Genomic DNA, 18,056 nt, shown 5'->3' on the forward strand with positions numbered 1-18,056 from the left:
TGAGAGTAGCCACGATAACCGGGATCGTGAACAAGGACGCGGCTGTCCTTCAGGAGCGGTTGCTTGTTGATGAAGGTGATTGCAAGTTTGTTGCCTTTCAGCTCAAGATTGAGTTTAAGTCTACAATTAGCTCTGAAAAAGGGGTTGGCGCTCGTTACCCACGCAAGGACTTGACTAATATGTCTTTCCCAGCAGTCAGCAATTTTGCGCCAGCAAAAGCTGCGAGATCGAGCAGATTGCCAAAAAGCAGCTCCATAGTCCATGACATTACAAAAATGCTGGAAAATGCGTCCGCGGCGGGGCGTTCGGTGTCATTGACCAGTTGAGATGAACTTAGCAAGCCAAGTCTGATATTTGGATGAAAGTAGTCAGAGCGTGACAAAGCAGCAGAGAAGAACGCCTTTTGGAGCGGCGGCTCGCAAAGCGCTGTCGACTGACCCACGTTGGACGAACGAAGCGCTCGAGAAGCATTTGGCATGCTCAGCATGTGTCCTTCGGTAGATAGCACCCAGGGATCACGCATTCGATTACCATGTAATGGATTGCGATCATCGAATAGGAGGAAGAGGTATTTCAAAGTCTCTGAAAGCATGAACGACTCCATCCGATTTTCGAGTCGACCAGTCGTCACGTCTCCTAGACCAGCGAATCCACACTCTGTCTTGAGGGCCTTGAGGTCATGCAATATTTGACGACCAAGATCGAGGTAATACGGGTCCTTGGTGGCTCTGTATAGAAGATATGTTGATTCAACAAATTCCGGCCGAAGAGGGTAGAACGGGAGACTAATCGCTTTGTTGACGTAGTCGTATCGCTCTGGGATGGCACGATAGCGCTTCCACAAAGCGGCGTAGGTGAAGTGCAACTTGACTGCCTGTTCAAGCTCACCTGCAAGGACCAAGAGCCCAGGATAGAATGCTGACAACGAATCGACATGACCCGCAAGCGGAAACCCGTTTTGCACATGGACAGTGCGGAGCAAGAAGCCAGAATCGTCCACAATGTGATCCTGAATAGCCTGACTGGATATCTGCCAGACGTCCAAATAGTAATCATCACCTAGCAATATCCATGCTTTGAGCGCATACTCGTAGAAGGAATCGACACTTGCACCGACGGAAGTGTAGGAATTGAGCCACTGCCCAGTTTGCGAGTCAATCGCGCTTCCGACAAGTCCTAAATCGAGGCGCCGAGACCACACTGCTTGAAACGCTTTTCGTGCTGCAGCCTCAAACGCGGGAATGCCTGATAATCGGCTCAGCAGAGCAAATTCGAGGATAAGGCTACCGGCACCGGCCGCACATGTCTCATTCGTTTCTGATGGCGCAAACTGAGCAGTCCCAGATTGCAAGTTGACTCTTGGCCTTGGTAGTCCTGTCGGGGTATCAAAAGCGTGAAGCAGCCTGCTGCCAAGGTCTATGGCAAGATCTAGTAATTCGCCAGAATACCAGTCCAGCCTCATGTCCAGCAGGGCAATTTCGCCAGAGGCAAGTTGATGCGCAGAGAGAAGGCCACCAAGTACGCGTATAGAGACTTCAAACACCTGTACCTTGCTGTCTTGATCAAAGTCGACCACCGCGATCACATTTCGAACACCAGTCTCGAAGCGCTCTCTATCTCCAATAACGGCCAGAGAATCGATTGAATCAATCAAGGTCATAGAAAAGCCCCCGCAAATGTCGTTGATGCCATGATTGAGGACGTCAGGGTCCTTGCTCCTCCCAACACAGGTCAAGGGAGACAACTCATCGTGTGGAAATGCAAAGTCCATATAGCCATCGAAACCATGAAGAAGCAAGTCTCTCGTCTCATTGCGAAGGCGACTCAGCTCTGCAAGCGAAGCGAGAGCTCGGACATGCGCACAAGACAATGCGACAAAAAGCCATAGTGCTGGTAGATAAGTTCTACTGATGTGCATCCGCCTTTTGATATTGTGCCGTCTTGCCAATCCCTCTTGATGCTCAACATATACTTTCTGGGAACGCCAACCCAGGACCACTGCAGCCTTGTCGTGTCAGCGACTGTCAATGCCAGCGCGCGGCACTGCGCGCTGATTGCGCGTTGCATTTTCGCACGCATGCGCCTGACGCGTGGATCGACCACAAGGCCGCGCAATTGCTGGAGAAGCACAACCACTGTCATAAACCCTGGCATTGTCCTTGAGACGAGCAATAGGTCCCTTGGAGTCTCAATCGAGGTCCATTTCTCAGTGTCATGTCGTATTCATTCTCACTCACCACTTTCTCGCCACAGGGCAAGCTTGGGCAGATTGAACACGCGTTGGCTGCCGTGAACCAAGGCGTACAATCGCTCGGCATCAAGGCTACAAACGGAATCGTCCTGGCAACAGAGAAGAAGGCGCCATCAAGTTTGCAAGACGCAACATCTGTTGAAAAAATTTCAAAGTTGACGCCCAATGCTTGTATGGTCTATTCTGGTATGGGACCTGACTTCCGGGTACTTGTTGACAAGGCTCGCAAGGCCTCTCACGCACAGTACAAGCGTATCTACGAGGAATACCCCCCAACCAAAGTGCTCGTACAGGAAATCGCGAAGGAGATGCAAAATGCAACGCAAAGCGGCGGTGTGCGTCCTTATGGTGTGTCAGTGCTGGTAGCCGGCTGGGACGAGCATGCAGGCTTCCAGCTGTTCCAGGTTGATCCTTCTGGCTCCTATTTCCCTTGGAAGGCCACTGCGATAGGCAAGTCCAGCACGTCTTCAAAGACCTTTTTGGAGAAGCGCTACAGCCCGACACTCGAGCTTGAGGATGCCATTCACACTGCTCTGCTGACGCTTAAAGAGGGATTCGAAGGCGAGATGACGAGTGAGACGGTGGAGATTGCAATCATCGGCCAGCCGGAACAGCGACTCCTGGGCTATACGATGAACGGCAAGGAAGCAGATGAATTGCCGGATGCACCCCGCTTTCGTCGTCTCACAGTAGAGGAAGTCGGAGATTATCTTGGTTCACTATGATTGATGTTGCTCGGCAGACGAATAGACATCGACGTACAGAACGATTTCGCTTGCTATAAATGACTTAAATACCTTTCCTTGTTCGCCGTTGAAGGCCAGAGGTCCTTGTTCGATTTTTTGATGCGCTGTTAGCAGTTGACCACACAGCTCCTGCACCAGGCTGCTTACTATTCATAAACTGGGATGGAGAGCAGTGGTACTCTGATCGTCTCAAAACCCTTGTCAGTGAGCATTATGTCAATAGCCTTCGCGCCACCCTCTCCTCTCCTTCGGCCTAGAGTCGTTCGTAGGGGATAAGATCATGGCTCGAAATTTTGGAAAGTATCGCCGCAACTGCGGCTCGTGTACTGCAGAGGGGCTTCGTGAGCGACCGACAATCTATCAAGTACACTCAGTCATCGAGAGCAACTGATGCAGCTGTGGTGGCGCGGGTCGTCGAGCATGCTCGGCTGCAGTGATCACGCACTCGACAAAGCGTAATTCGCCTAGCAAGCTCTTTTGCGAGCTTTTGTGTCGGTTTCAGTGTGTAGAAGGTTTTCTGACCTCGATCAACTGAGGGAATGGTGCTAGTTGAGCCCAACACACAACCCTACACCTCCACATAAGGCCATTTCTGCTTACACACGGCTTTTACGCCTGGCCTATGCTGTCAGGCGCCCAATACAAGTACTGTCTCCCTGAGTCTGCCCGCGCTCGGAAGCACTGGATCTCGAAGCCCGGCGCAGAATGGGGACCACATGAGCTTGATGTGGTCAATGCTGAAGAACAAATTCACAGCAATCTGAGTGAGCTATCAATACCATTTGATGACGAGCTCAAAGATCTGGATTCACAAGCGTTTCACGAATTGTTCGCGCTACTTGCTTCAGACGTAAACACAGGAGACAAGAGCTCAGTCCAGACACTATTACTAGCTCTGTCTCAAGCTGGAGAAGCTGGCCAGAGTCTGGCACGTCTGTATCGCGATTGCTACAAAATGTGATACGGAACTGATTTGTCAGTTTCTGAGCTTGTGGAATCTTCGTCCGCAGATTCACGCGTGCTGCGTCCCGTCATCGGACTGGTAGAAGGTCTTCGCAGTGCTTCTCTTCTGAGTCTCAAGGTTGTACAAGCCTCCAGTCTTGCTGCATTCTCATCGTCTGTTGTTGCACTTGTCTGGCATGTCTGTTTCCTCCTAATTCAACTGGTACAAAATACAATAGCCGTTTGGTGGGCCGTCGCCCTGCACCCTACACTTCTGCGGGATATGTTCAAATTACCGCTGGCACTGAGTCTGACGATCAAAAAAGACAATACTCCGTCGAACGATATGCAACCAGCAGATCATTCTGCAAACCAGCTTGCACTAGACCTACTATCCGTGCTTGATGCAATCTATCAAGATCAAGTCGCTCGAGCAGGTCAGAATCCTACGCTCAAAGCAAAGCCAGAAGGGTATATCGAGCGCATAGTTCATTTTTACTCAGCTTGGCATGGGCGCGGCTGGGAGCACGGGTTGGCGCGTACATGTGACGTCCAAGGCACTCCAGCTTTCTGCACCCGCCTGAGGGCTCAGAGGATTTTGAGCCTGAAAGAAGGCTCTGGGTTGAGTTGCACCTCCAGAGCTGCTTACGAAGAAGTATTGGCTCAAGACTTTACACAGACCTTCGGGGCGGCTATGGCTCGTACTGCTTGGTTGACACCGAAACAACTGTCGCATCCTGTATACCGAACAGCACTTATGCTGACAGTCGATGGTCATTTTGCACATCTACACAAACTTCAGTTCACATGGCATCACTTCAGGTTCCTGAGGTCTGGCTACAAAGACTTTGACGATGTGCGCTTTGTTCTAGAAAGGACACAGCATGGTTACGACCTTCTCAACCCAGCGGAACTCAAGAGCTTGCTTCAAATCCTTTCTCGTTGGCTATGGCAAGCACATAGCCTCGCCGACGACAAGCACAATTTTTTTTTTTCGATCACGTTGCGCGCCGTGAGGAGAGGAATAGCGACAGTTAGCAATTTCGGCGTCAGGGCATGTCTGCGGATGGCGCCGGATGCGGTTGTGAAATTGCTTCATCTGCTTAAGCCTTAGGGTCACAAGCACGTGGTCAGGAACGTCACGGGAAATGTTGTGTCGACGGTCGACCGCATCATACTACAACCACACCCGCGCTGCTCCTACGCTTTGAATATCATCGGCGCAAGCTACAGGCCACTGCGCACGAATTTCTCTCATCTGGTCGGCTTCTGTTTGTGTTCTCTTCTGTAGCGCTGCTTACAGGCTGTGCTATCCTGAAAATTTCTGATTAGCCTGCACCTTGTGACTCATTTTGCGCTCTGTTCACGGCAGGACTCTGTTTCCTAAAAGCTGCAGTAGGAAGGATGAGTGTTGAAGATATGAAAACCTTATGCCCTGATCCCTATTTGGCGTCTTCTGCGCAATACCTAAGGGCGTGGCGCAAGTTTGTTGAGAGGATACCGCGTTATTTGGACGTGACGGTCGCAATAGACGCACCGCCTCTCGTGTCTTTTCAACTTGATACGTTGAAAGAAGAGTATATCTGTCAAGTCCCGGGCACCGCATTGGACGAATACACTAGCGAAATCACATTTGCTGAAATTTTCGCCGAATTCCTCTTCCCTTGGCATGAACAGCCTGCACTTGACAAACAGCAAAGAGCCAGGGTAAGAGAAACATTCAAGCAACGGAGGCTAATATTAGCGCCTCAACGAGATATACACCCAGCGACCCACGTACGACGAGACCGAATTCACTATTGGAGACTTGAAGGCCATTTTCAGGCGCATCATGCCTCAAGTACAGGCTGATCGTTTCGAGGTGGTCCACGCTTTGCACAATCTTTGGATCCCCGACAGCTTCACGGTACTCTCTGTCTGGACGGACGTCATTCACTCGGCAGGTCTCCTTGGCTTCGAGGTCAGCCTCGACATCAGGCCCTTGCGGATGGGCATCGATGCGGAGCACTCTGAAATCACTAAAGTCTGCCCACAGTACCGTCGTACTACCGTTGATGAATCAGGTGGCTCAGACGACTGTCAGGAGCCTACAATGTCGAAACGCCAAGTTTGCGACAAAGCAAAATTGTGCGTGTCTCTGAATTTCTTGTCACCACAACATGCAGCCGCATGGCATAAGTATGTTTTACGCGACTCACGCTTTGCCAAGGATCCTATCTCTTACAAAAGTTTTGTTGAACGTGCTACTCTGGCAGTCATCGACTCCAGTGGTGCAACGTTCCAGTGCTCGGTGCAATCTCCTCTGTCTCAAATGTATGGCGAAATTGAGTACACGAAGCTGGTAGAGATGTTCTTGGTGCCAGATTTCTCGGCAAGCCGCGAGTCTCGAGCTGATGTAAGTCACCTAGCAGCTCAGCAATCCCAGACTGATATCATGCAGGCAATCAACGACGTCTATGCTGCTAGACCAGACTTTGATGAGACGCAGTTCTTGGTTGACGATCTTGTCACTGTAATGAAGCGTGCTGTGCCTGCAAAACGTGTCGAAATACTTCATCCGAGACACCACCTACCTTTCCCAGGGCAGATGCCTCTTTGTATCGTGCAACAGAGTCTTATGAAGGAAAATCAAACACGCGGCTTGATCGGCCTTTTTGAAAGCGTTTCGCTTACGATTCGTGTCGAAACAGCGCAGAGCCTCGGAGAGACCGACTGGCAAACACAGGTTCTTGTTGGCGATCTCTCGAAGTACAAATGCATACACGACAGTTTAGTGCAAGCTGAGGCATCTGACCACGGCTTCGTAAGCGCTGCGGAATAGTCAAGCATGCTAAGTACTCTCCGTCATCGCGCGATGACAACGATTCAGATTTAAGGACACACGGTTATGGCATTGCTGCTGACAGTCAGTTGCAGCTCAATTGATCATCATCCCCTACTATATTGCAGGTAAGAATGAATCTATGTACTTCCCCCAATCCTCCGAAAGGTTTGATTCTGAACTGATCCCAGCGAAGCTCTGCTTCACTCAACAACATCTACTTTAAATGTATGCCGAGAGACGTTATGGTGCCATCGACGCGCGCTTCATGCAGATATCGCGAGTATCAAAAATGATGTGCGCATGGCGCGCATTGTAACAAACATGCAGACTTGGCTCTCCCATTTCTTATGCGCATGCCAAGAATCAAGTTGGCCAGGCCGAGGCTGGACAGCTCAAGTGTTTCGTGTAAGCTTCGAAGGATGCCCTTTGCGGGTAAATTTCAGATATTATCGGAGGGTGTCAATAAGACAGACACAAAGAAAACGGGCATGCCTTGTGCTGATGATTGTCAGTGCCGTGCATCAAGCGTTCGTGGACCGCAGCAGTGCGACAAGCGTGCAAATCCCTGTTCCAGGCTTTGCCAGCTCGGTTCACACCAAAAATAGTTGTGTCGAGCCTCATAAGACCTTTCTCATCCGCGAATCTTCGCTGGCCGACCAGATAGACAACTTTCTGCCGACCTCTTTGTGATTTGCATCCAGGGCTTCTATGACTCACTCGAAACTGATCACGAGACTATTAACCCTAAAAAATCCGAGACACCACCTACCTTTCCCAGGGCAGATGCCCCTTTGTATCGTGCAACAGGGTCTTATGAAGGAAAATCAAACACGCGGCTTGATCGGCCTTTTTGAAAGCGTTTCGCTTACGATTCGTGTCGAAACAGCGCAGAGCCTTCTTGATTTTACTAGTCCTCTGCTAGACTAAAGGCAGCGCAGCCGCTCTACTTATGTCCTCAACCTGCCAGCGTGTCAGCTTGGGCCCCTGATCGTCGCATCATCAATGAGCTCCTGAAACAATCAACGTCTCAACACAACACTCCACCTAGCTCATTGTCGTCCATGAGGCTAGCTAGTCTTGCGACGAAGGCCGAGCATTGCCATGAACTTTTGCAATTTCTGCCGACCTAGTGCTTTGGTTGTCAGATCTGCAATCATGTCTCCAGTAGCAACGTATCCGAGTGACATGCGAGCACGCCGTACACAGTCTCGCACAAAGTGATATTTCGTCCGTATGTGCTTGGTGCGGGTGTGGAAGCGAGCATCATTTGCCAAGGCGATAGCACCCTGATTGTCGCCATGGATGTGAAATGTCAAGCGCGCATCGGTGGCTTTGAAGTCGTGCAGTAGGTGTTGCACGATGATCTTGACCCATTCGAGCTCCTTTGTCGCGTTGGCCAGCCCAATGTACTCTGCCTCCGTTGTAGACTGCGCAATGACTTCCTGCTTCCGACTGCTCCAAGAAACGCAGTTTGGGCCGAGCATGACAATGTACCCACTGGTTGACTTGCTGTTGTCAAGGTCGCCGGCATAGTCGGAGTCTGAGTACACGTGCACATCCAAGTCGCCCTTCTTGAAGACAAGACCTACATCCTTCGTGTGCTGCACATAGCGTAGGAGTTGCTTCGCTGCCCGCCAATGTTCATAACTCGGCTTTGCCATGAAACGACTTAGGACGCCCATGGAGTGTGCCAAGTCTGGTCGTGTTGCGGTCATAAGGTACATCAAGCTCCCGATGACGGCCATGTACGGCATGGTTGCCATCTCTTCTCGTTCGGCTGGTGTGGGATCACATGTTGCTTGAGAGAGCGATAGGCCGCTCATCATTGGTGTGTGTGTACCATTGCAAGACTCGAGTCCAAAGCGCTTCAAAATCTCCCGACAGTAACGTGCTTGACTCAGGGTGATACTGCCATCAGAAGCGTAGGATAGCTCCATGCCACAAAATTGTGTGGCAATACCAAGGTCTGTCATGTCCCACTTTGTTGACAATGCCTGTTTGAAATCAGCCAGGGCGCTGTCGTTCTCAGCAATCATCAATAGATCGTCGACATAGAGGACAAGCCGAATATCTCCACCTCTGAGAACAAACAAGCCTTGCTCATGCTCGCATCGCAGGAATCCATAGGACAACAGGAACTCCGACATGACAATATACCACTCGCGACCAGACTGTCGGAGACCATATAGCGTGCGCTTGAGACGGCAAACAGCGCCATTTCCACTCTCATAGCCAATTGGCTCGTGCATGAAGACCTTCTCTGACAAGTATCCATTTAAGTAAGCGCCAACAACGTCCATGTGCCAGACCTTCAAACCCTTGTTGACAGCAATGACTAGCAGGGTGCGAATCGTGGTGAACTTTGCAACGGGAGCAAAGGTCTCCGAGAAGTCAACATGCTCCTCTTGCTGGTCCCCGTGCGCGACAAGGCGCGCCTTGAATTTGTCGATCGAGCCATCTGGGTTCAATTTGAGCTTGTATCGCCACATGTTTCCGATTACTGGTTGGCCTGGCTCGGTATCGACGAGTTCCCAAGTGCCGCGTTCCAGCAAGTTTGCAATCTCTCGCTGCTCTGCCTCGATCCAGAGGTCACGCTCGTCACTTTTGAGCATTTGGCGTCTATTCTTTGGCGTCACAATGTCCTTTGGATCCTTGCCGACTGGATGAGGGTGTGCGTCAGTCAATGCCGCAATCATCAAAGCAGAGGCACTGACATCAGTTTGTGCATCATCTTGAGCCAGGTCACGAGCCCTGGCCAAAAGCAAGTTGATATCGTCATCCGAGAAATGATCATGTGGGCCGTCCTCCACTGCACCGAGCACTGGAGAGAGTGCCAAATTGTCGTCGTCGATGTCAAGCGATTCCAATAAATTTACGTCGTCGACTGAACTGCCATTTGCGTCTCCGCCAAACTGAAGCTGCTGCAAGTCTTCCACCTCCTCGCCGTCACTAAGTCTGAGATCCCCTTCTGCCAAACTGAGGCCAGAGAGATTGTCGTCCAAATTTGTCGAGATGCCAAAACTGCCGTCGCTCTGGTGATCACCACGTCCGTCGCCGTCTTCACCGTCTCCTGTGTTGCTGGCATCCTCGTTCTGGTCATCACCACGTCCGTCGCCATCTTCACCGCCTTCTGCGTTGCCGTCAATCTCTGCCTCCACCTCGCTTTCATGAGTCACAGAGCCAAGGAACGGAGCGACACGCACTTCATCGTCGTCTGTCTCCATTTGCTCCACCTGCTCTTGTATCCCCTTGCGACCAAATTGGTCCTCAACAAACGTGGCATCCCTCGATACACGCTCCTTCTTGGATTCTGGGTCCCAGAAGCGGTATCCCTTGACCTGGTCCGGATAGCCAACAAAAATCATTTCACTTGCCTTGGACACAAACGTTTTCAACTTTGACTGCTGTGTGTGCACCCAAGCGCGGCAGCCGAATACACGCAAGTAGGAGACGTCGGGTTTGATACCTTTCCAGGCTTCGTATGGCGTCATGCTCTCGTGAGCTCGAGTGGGTAAGCGATTACACAAATGAACAGCAGTGTGCACTGCGTAGGACCAGAATTTGTCCTTCAAGCCAGCCTCATGAAGCATTGCACTTGCATGGTCCTTGATCGTGCGGTTCATTCGTTCTGCAACGCCATTCTGCTGAGGTGTCTCGGCCACAGTGCGTTGATGCACAATACCCATCTCTCGCAGGTATCTGTCATTCTCATTGCTGACATATTCGCCGCCATTGTCACTGCGCAGGATCTTCAGCTTCTGTCCAGTTTGTCGTTCGACCTCATGCTGAAAGTCTTTGAATCTCTCGAATGCTTCGGACTTCTGCTTGATAAAGTAGACATGTGTGTACCGGCTCGCATCGTCGACAAAGGTCACATAGTAGCGCTTGCCCGACCAAGATGGCACGAATGGGCCAGCAAGGTCGCTGTGCACGAGACCCAAGAGCTTTGTTTCACGAGACTCTGACTTTTTCGGGAACGCCAATCTTGGCTGTTTCCCTTTTTGACAACCCGTACAATCCGCAGTATTTGGCGTAAGCTTTCCAATATCTGGGCCAGTGACCATATCCTCGAGGCGCAACATTGAAACAATGCCCGGATGACCAAGTCGCCTATGCCAAAGCTCCACATCTGTTGCTTTGGCGTGCAGTAAACGCGACGAATCAGGTGTATCAAGCCAAAAAAGACCCTCGCGCTTCGGCACTTCCGCCACTGTTCGGCCGTCATGCTTTGACATCAAGCGCCACTTGTTCTCATCAAACAATAGTTGATAGCCCATACCAGCAAGCACCCCGACAGACAGCAAGTTAAAGCTGAGGCCTGGCACGAACATGCAATCAGGCATTTCCAAAGGGCCGTCAATAGTCGGAATGATTGCTGTGCATAACCCTTCCGATACCTCCGACGTGTCGTTGCCAAAGCTGACATTTCGAGGTCCACGGCCGGATCGCAAAGAGCCTGGCTGGACGAGATCTATCGAGCTGACCACATGGTGAGAAGCGCCGCTGTCGACAGCCCATGAGATTTGCTGTTCAGCGCTCGTCGAGCCATAGGCATGCAGCGCAGTGGCGGTCTCGTTCACTCGTGTCTCTGGAGCGATGCAAGCGACAAACTTCTTTTCACTACCTCCCTCTACGGGCTTGTCGACAAGCATCTTGGGGCAATCTGCTCGGATGTGGCCGAACTCTTCGCATCGGTAGCACCTGGGTCCACTGCCTCGACCAGTGCTCTTGTTTGCTTGGCCACCAGCGTTGCGCTTCCAACCTCCCCTGCCACCAGACGATTGCGACAAGAGTGCCTGGGCGCTGGCTTGCTTCTGTGCATCATTCGCGAGCACTGCCGCTTGTTGACGAATGTCTTGGCGGACCTGGTCCACCCTCGTGGTCTCAGTGACGCGGGCTCGGTATGCGTTCTGGAAGGCGCTCCAGGCGGTGACGGCTGGAAGCCCATCCAACAAAAAGTCAATGTGCTCAGCATTGGTTACATGATGCTCGGCACTTCGCAGCTCAGCAACTCGCCCATCCACAAAGGCAAAGTGCACCTTGATGTCGTCGCCCTCGTTTGCAACATGAGCCCAGAGGTCCCTCTTCAATTCCTTGATGCGCTGCGAGGTATTGATGACGCAGCTCACGCACAAGGCTGCGTACAGTTCATCGACTGGGGTGGTGACCATTGACTCGCTGATCGTCTCAAATACCTTGTCAGCGAACGACGTGATGATGGCCCTTCGCGCCACCATCTCCTTCTCCTCAGACCAGTCTGAGATCTCCTTCTTCGGCTTCTTCAAGTAGTCCAACACTCCAGTCAATTGTGCACCAGCCTCAAACTTGTCTTTGAAGACTCGCCATTTTGCAAAGTCTCCGTTGTACTGGATCAGCTGAATGCCGCTGAATGCCTCAACGCGGTGCTCCTTGACCCGTTCTGTTGGCTCGATTGCGCGCGGTAGTGCAAGGCTCATACTACCTCTTGATTTTACTAGTCCTCTGCTAGACTAAAGGCAGCGCAGCCGCTCTACTTATGTCCTCAACCTGCCAGCGTGTCAGCTTGGGCCCCTGATCGTCGCATCATCAATGAGCTCCTGAAACAATCAACGTCTCAACACAACAAGCCTCGGAGAGACCGACTGGCAAACACAGGTTCTTGTTGGCGATCTCTCGAAGTACAAATGCATACACGACAGTTTAGTGCAAGCTGAGGCATCTGACCACGGCTTCGTAAGCGCTGCGGAATAGTCAAGCATGCTAAGTACTCTCCGTCATCGCGCGATGACAACGATTCAGATTTAAGGACACACGGTTATGGCATTGCTGCTGACAGTCAGTTGCAGCTCAATTGATCATCATCCCCTACTATATTGCAGGTAAGAATGAATCTATGTACTTCCCCCAATCCTCCGAAAGGTTTGATTCTGAACTGATCCCAGCGAAGCTCTGCTTCACTCAACAACATCTACTTTAAATGTATGCCGAGAGACGTTATGGTGCCATCGACGCGCGCTTCATGCAGATATCGCGAGTATCAAAAATGATGTGCGCATGGCGCGCATTGTAACAAACATGCAGACTTGGCTCGCCCATTTCTTATGCGCATGCCAAGAATCAAGTTGGCCAGGCCGAGGCTGGACAGCTCAAGTGTTTCGTGTAAGCTTCGAAGGATGCCCTTTGCGGGTAAATTTCAGATATTATCGGAGGGTGTCAATAAGACAGACACAAAGGAAGACACAAAGAAAACGGGCATGCCTTGTGCTGACGATTGTCAGTGCCGTGTATCAAGCGTTCGTGGACCGCAGCAGTGCGACAAGCGTGCAAATCCCTGTTCCAGGCTTTGCCAGCTCGGTTCACACCAAAAATAGTTGTGTCGAGCCTCATAAGACCTTTCTCATCCGCGAATCTTCGCTGGCCGACCAGATAGACAACTTTCTGCCGACCTCTTTGTGATTTGCATCCAGGGCTTCTATGACTCACTCGAAACTGATCACGAGACTATCAACAGCGCGCAGTACAGTGCGGGCATCAGAACCAGCTGCACTACATCTCAAAATCGCTTAGAAGGCTCAAGCTCAGGCTCACCTTTTACGTCTTATCCGGTACTGTATCGCTTGTGTTCACTAGTCCCTTGCTAGACTAATGGCAGCGCAGCCCTACGGCTCTGTCTTTGTTCTCAATCTGTGTTGTGCTCAGGCAACTCTTGAGCGTGAGAGTTGCGCTGGTGACTTGACAACGCCGGCCTTGAAAGGCCAGCACATCACATAGCTGACATAGTATTGTGTTGCCGCTACTAGGATTTGCCACCGCTCGACAGGTTATGAGCTTTATTTGTGCTACCCATTAATCCATCAACCCTTCACCGCACAACAATAACTCAGCATCAACACCCTCCTAGTAGCACAGCACAGCACAGCAATGTAATAGCCCACCGTCTCTTGAGTTTACTTTTTTTATATATATTTCCTTCATTGCTATATGATTGACGGTAAGCGGATTGCAGCTAACTGATTGCGATGGTACTTCAACTATGGGGTGTGCTGGCCTTTTAAGGCCTGCGTTGTCAACTCATCAGCACAACTCTCACGCTCTAGAGTTGCCTGAGCACAACACAGATTGAGAACAAAGACAGAGCCGTAGGGCTGCGCTGCCATTAGTCTAGCAAAGGACTAGTGAACTCAAGCGATACAGTACCGGATAAGACGTAAAAAGTGAGCCTGAGCTTGAGCCTTCTAAGCGATTTTGAGATTGCGCGCGGTAGTGCAAGGCTTATACTACCTCTTGAGTTTACTAGTCCTCCGCTAGACTAAGGGCAGCGCAGCCGCTCTACTTGTGTCCTCAACCTGCCAGCGTGTCAGCTTGGGCCCCTGACCGTCGCATCATCAATGAGCTGCAGAGCTATAGGCGGATTTGGGTGCTTGCAACTTGATGGTTATCTACGATTCTGATGTGCTGGCCTTTATATATTGCCAGCTGGCAGGTCTTGATGTTCAGATGGTACATCCAGCCCTTCACCGCACAACACTTGACCTGGTTCCATATCCCCTCTTGCCTCTCTACCGACTCCAAGCATCGCTTTGAACTGGCCAAACTTCCTGCTGCCGAGCGCTTTCGTCAGTAAGTCTGCGAGCATCTGGCCAGTAGCGACGTAATCCAAATGCATGAAGCCAAGGCGAAGGCATTCGCGTACATAGTGAAAGCGAGGTAATATGTGCTTGGTTCGCGAATGAAACTTGTTGTCTTTTGCCAGTGCAATAGCGCCTTGATTGTCGCCGTGAAGTTCCACAATGAGTGCCGCGTCTGTGCCTTTGACTGCCGGCGTCATGTGGGCGACGATACACTTGAGCCATTGAAGCTCCTTGGTGGCATTGCTGAGGCCGACATACTCAGCTTCTGTGGTGGAAAGGGCAACCACCTCCTGCTTCCTGCTTGACCAAGAGACACAATTGCCGCTGAGAATGCAAACGTAGCCGCTGGTGGACTTGCCAGTATCTTGGCAGCCGGCATAGTTAGCGTCGGAATAGACGTCAAGCTTCATGGGCCCAGGTGCAATGGTGAGCCCGTCATCCCTCGTGCCTTGCATGTAGCGGAGGAGGCGCTTGACGGCTTTCCAGTGATCGTAACTCGGGTGTGCCATGTACTTGCAAAGGATGCTCAGCGGGAATGCGAGGTCCGGGCGAGTGGTCGTCATCACATACATGAGGCATCCCACTGCTTCTTGGTAGGGAATCTTTGCCATTTCCAGTGCTTCTTCTGTGGTTGGCGTGGTGTCTTTGTCTTGAGCGAAGAACTTTGCATTCGGGTCCATTGGAAGTGCGGTGCTTCGACATTCCGCCATGCCAAAGCGTCGTAACGTGTCGGAAATGTATCGGGAGCTAGACAGCTTGATGGCTCCGATCCCTGTACGCTGCATCTCGACACCACAAAATTGAGTAGCAATGCCCAAGTCTGACATTGACCACTTCTGCTTGATCGCTGTCTTGAATTTTGCAAGGGCATCTTGATCTCGCGCAACAATGAGTAAGTCGTCGACGTAAACGACCAATCGGATAAGGCCATCTGCTAGCACGAAGAGGCCCTGTTCTTGTTCGCACTGGTCGAATCCATAGGCTGTCAGGAAGTTGCATAGCTCGAGGTAACATTCTCGTCCCGATTGCTTGAGACCGTACAATGTCTTGTGTAACTTACATACCCGGCCGCTGCCATCGCTGTATCCCTTTGGTTGCTCCATGTAGACAGTCTCCTGGAGTGTGCCGTTCAAGAAGGCAGCAACAACATCGAGATGGTGGACCTCCAACCCTTCGTTGACTGCCATTGTAAGCAAGACCCGTACTGTGGTGAATTTGGCGACTGGTGCAAATGTCTCGTTGAAGTCGATTCCTTCGATTTGGGAAAAGCCTTTGCCGACCAAGCGTGCTTTGAATTTGTCGAGATTCCCGTTGGGCAGTGACTTCACCTTGTATGCCCACTTGCAGCCAATGACAGGGCTGCCAGCCGGTCTATCAACCAACGTCCAGGTCCCCATTTGCCAAAGAGTTGTCATTTGATCGAGCTGGGCTTCTTCCCAGTACTCGCGCTCGGGTAGTCTGATCATCTCGTGGTATGATGTTGGTTGTATAATCTCGGCAGCAGGTCGCAGTAATTTTGGCAGTGGCGGAGCTGGTGCTTTGTGTGGAAGGGCGTTGACGTGTAGCATGTTGATTTCATCTCGATCCTCAATTTCTTCATGCTGATCATCTTGTCCAGTAGTGTGGGCAGCCTCAGTGTCGTCCACATCGGAGTGAGGTTCGTCGCGGTCATCTCCACCATTGCTGCTGGCGTCGTCGTCGTGGTCATTGTCGCTTGTGGCATTTTCGTGGAACACGGCATCGCGTGAGCGGACTTCACGGCTATCTTCAGCATCCCAGAAGAGCCAACCTTTTGTGCCTTGCGGGTAACCAATGAAGCGGACTTCTGCTGCTTTGTCGTCGAGCTTCCTGCGGTTCGCGGCTGGGATGTGTATCCATGCTTTGCAACCAAAAATGCGCGTGTGCGAGAGATCCGGCTTCTCACCGTGCCAAGCTTCGTAAGCGGTCATGTCTGCGTGTGCCTTGATTGGCGTTCGATTGCCGATGTAAGCTGCAGCGTTGATAGCGTACGTCCAGAAACCAGCATCCAAGTCGGTCGTGGCCAGCATTGCCTTTGCGCGCTCAACAAGGGTACGATTGAGTCGCTCTGCGACGCCATTCTGCTGAGGAGTGTGCACATTGCTGAGGTTGCGTTCAATGCCAGAGTCCTTAAGGTACTGGTCGAATTCTGCGTTGATGTATTCTCCGCCATTGTCGCTGCGCAATTTCTTGATCTTGTGGCCGCTTTCCAACTCGGCGTGCGCTTTGAACTGCTTGAAGGCATCAAACGTGGCCGACTTTGTTGTGCAAAAGTAGACCCACACGAATCGAGTCTTGTCGTCTGTGAAAGTGACAAAGTACTTCTGGCCGGAGACGCTCTCAATGGGCATCGTGCAGAGATCTGTATGCACCAAGCCCAGTGGTTCGGTTGCGCGACTGAGACTTTCTTGTGGAAATGGCCTTCGAGCAAGCTTTCCCTTCAAGCATCCGGTGCAATCAGTTGTATCCATTTGATCGTCGCCTAGCTCCACGCCCTCAACCATGTCCTCAACGCGACCCATCGCTTTGGTACCGATGTGGGCAAGACGCTTATGCCATAATGTTGCTTTGTTGTCTGTTCGTGTGGCCAATGCGTATGCTTCGTCGCGGCTATTTAACCAGTAAAGGCCGTCGCGTTGCTGTCCTGACGCAAGTAGCTTGCCTTCTTGCCGGAGTTCCCATTTGTTCTCGTCAAAGTAGGCCTGTTTACCATCTTTCGTCAATTTGCTGATGGACAGCAGGTTGTAGTTGACTTCCGGCACGTAAAGGCACCCAGGCGCCGAGACCTGCTCACTGACATTGGCTGTTCCGCTTGCTGTGACTGGCTTGGAGCTTCCATCACCAAACGAGACTGCTGGCAATGTAGTTGCATCAGACAGCGATTCGAAGACTTCACGCTCGCCGCTGACGTGGTGACTGGATCCACTATCAATTATCCACTCATGGGCAGAACTCAAGGCAGACATGTTCAAGACTTTGGCTTCAGGTGCCGACGTGGGGCTCAATGTTTCAGCGGCGACAGCATGTGGCATCACGAGGTTGGATCGCGGGTAAGGGTGGGACATGTTGGTAGCTGCGCTATGGGCTGCTGCTGCTGCTCGTGCCTTGTCCTCTTCGTCCTTCTGCTTCTGGAGTGCGTCGCTGAGAGGCTGCTTGCACTTACGCCATGGGTGGCCTCGCTGTCGGCAGTTGTAGCACAAGTAGTTGCTGAAATCCTTCCTTGGTGCACCGATCCAGAGTGTGGTAGCCTGGTTGCTCTGTGCGTAGAGTGCGGTGGCCTGGTTGCTCTGCCTGGCTTTGCGACGGTCGTGCTCGTAACGCAGGTCGCGTGCAATCCTTGCAGGCTCTCGGACGTCCTGGATGAAGTAGTGACCCTTGTACTCATCCCAGTCATCCGGCAACGAGCCCACAAGATAATCACGCTTGTCGAAGTCCGAAATGGTATGGCCGCAACTCTCGACCTGAGCAATGAGGCCAGTGACTTGTTCGAGGTGATCGTCCATGGTGGTGCCTGGCTTGCACTTGTAGTTGTTCAGGGCCTTCATCCTGACACTGATCAATTGATCGGACGAGCCCTCGTAAATCTCGCACAGCTGAGACCACACCTCACGCGCGGACTGGTCGTCGCGGAACTGGACCCGCACTTAGGCTGGAGGTGCAAAAAC

General features: G+C 51.6%; 3 protein-coding genes across 3 annotated transcripts; 2 read left to right on the forward strand and 1 right to left on the reverse strand.

The window, feature by feature from the left end:
* Positions 1-472: 472 nt before the first annotated feature.
* Positions 473-1,807, reverse strand: BCR37DRAFT_337023 (glycoside hydrolase; the record flags this gene model as incomplete). Its single annotated transcript, XM_040867247.1, has 1 exon — positions 473-1,807. A coding segment is annotated over one exon (1,335 nt), but the record flags the coding sequence as incomplete, so codon positions are not given.
* Positions 1,808-2,042: 235 nt separating this feature from the next.
* Positions 2,043-3,297, forward strand: BCR37DRAFT_74629 (putative proteasome subunit alpha type-2). Its single transcript, XM_040872457.1, has one exon. It carries the CDS (start codon positions 2,215-2,217, stop codon positions 2,974-2,976), a length of 762 nt encoding a protein of 253 aa, XP_040724423.1. The 5' UTR covers positions 2,043-2,214; the 3' UTR covers positions 2,977-3,297.
* A 1,715-nt stretch (positions 3,298-5,012) lies between these two features.
* Positions 5,013-7,232, forward strand: BCR37DRAFT_381234 (uncharacterized protein). Its single transcript, XM_040869648.1, has 3 exons — positions 5,013-5,646; positions 5,684-6,334; positions 6,380-7,232. The coding sequence occupies exons 1-3, from the start codon at positions 5,344-5,346 to the stop codon at positions 6,758-6,760; spliced, it is 1,335 nt and encodes a 444-aa protein (XP_040724424.1). The 5' UTR covers positions 5,013-5,343; the 3' UTR covers positions 6,761-7,232.
* Positions 7,233-18,056: the final 10,824 nt, after the last annotated feature.

Source organism: Protomyces lactucae-debilis (assembly GCF_002105105.1).
Source record: "Protomyces lactucae-debilis strain 12-1054 chromosome Unknown BCR37scaffold_13, whole genome shotgun sequence".
Classification (NCBI taxonomy): domain Eukaryota; kingdom Fungi; phylum Ascomycota; class Taphrinomycetes; order Taphrinales; family Protomycetaceae; genus Protomyces; species Protomyces lactucae-debilis.

Excerpts from the sequence above, each read along its gene's own strand:
- BCR37DRAFT_74629 (XM_040872457.1), top strand. The coding sequence starts at position 2,215 with ATGTCGTATTCATTCTCACTCACCACTTTCTCGCCACAGGGCAAGCTT.
- BCR37DRAFT_381234 (XM_040869648.1), top strand. The coding sequence starts at position 5,344 with ATGAGTGTTGAAGATATGAAAACCTTATGCCCTGATCCCTATTTGGCG. Across the intron at positions 5,647-5,683 it reads ACAAACAGCAAAGAGCCAGG|CGCCTCAACGAGATATACAC; the intron begins GTAAGAGAAACA and ends GGCTAATATTAG. Across the intron at positions 6,335-6,379 it reads GCCGCGAGTCTCGAGCTGAT|GCAATCAACGACGTCTATGC; the intron begins GTAAGTCACCTA and ends GATATCATGCAG.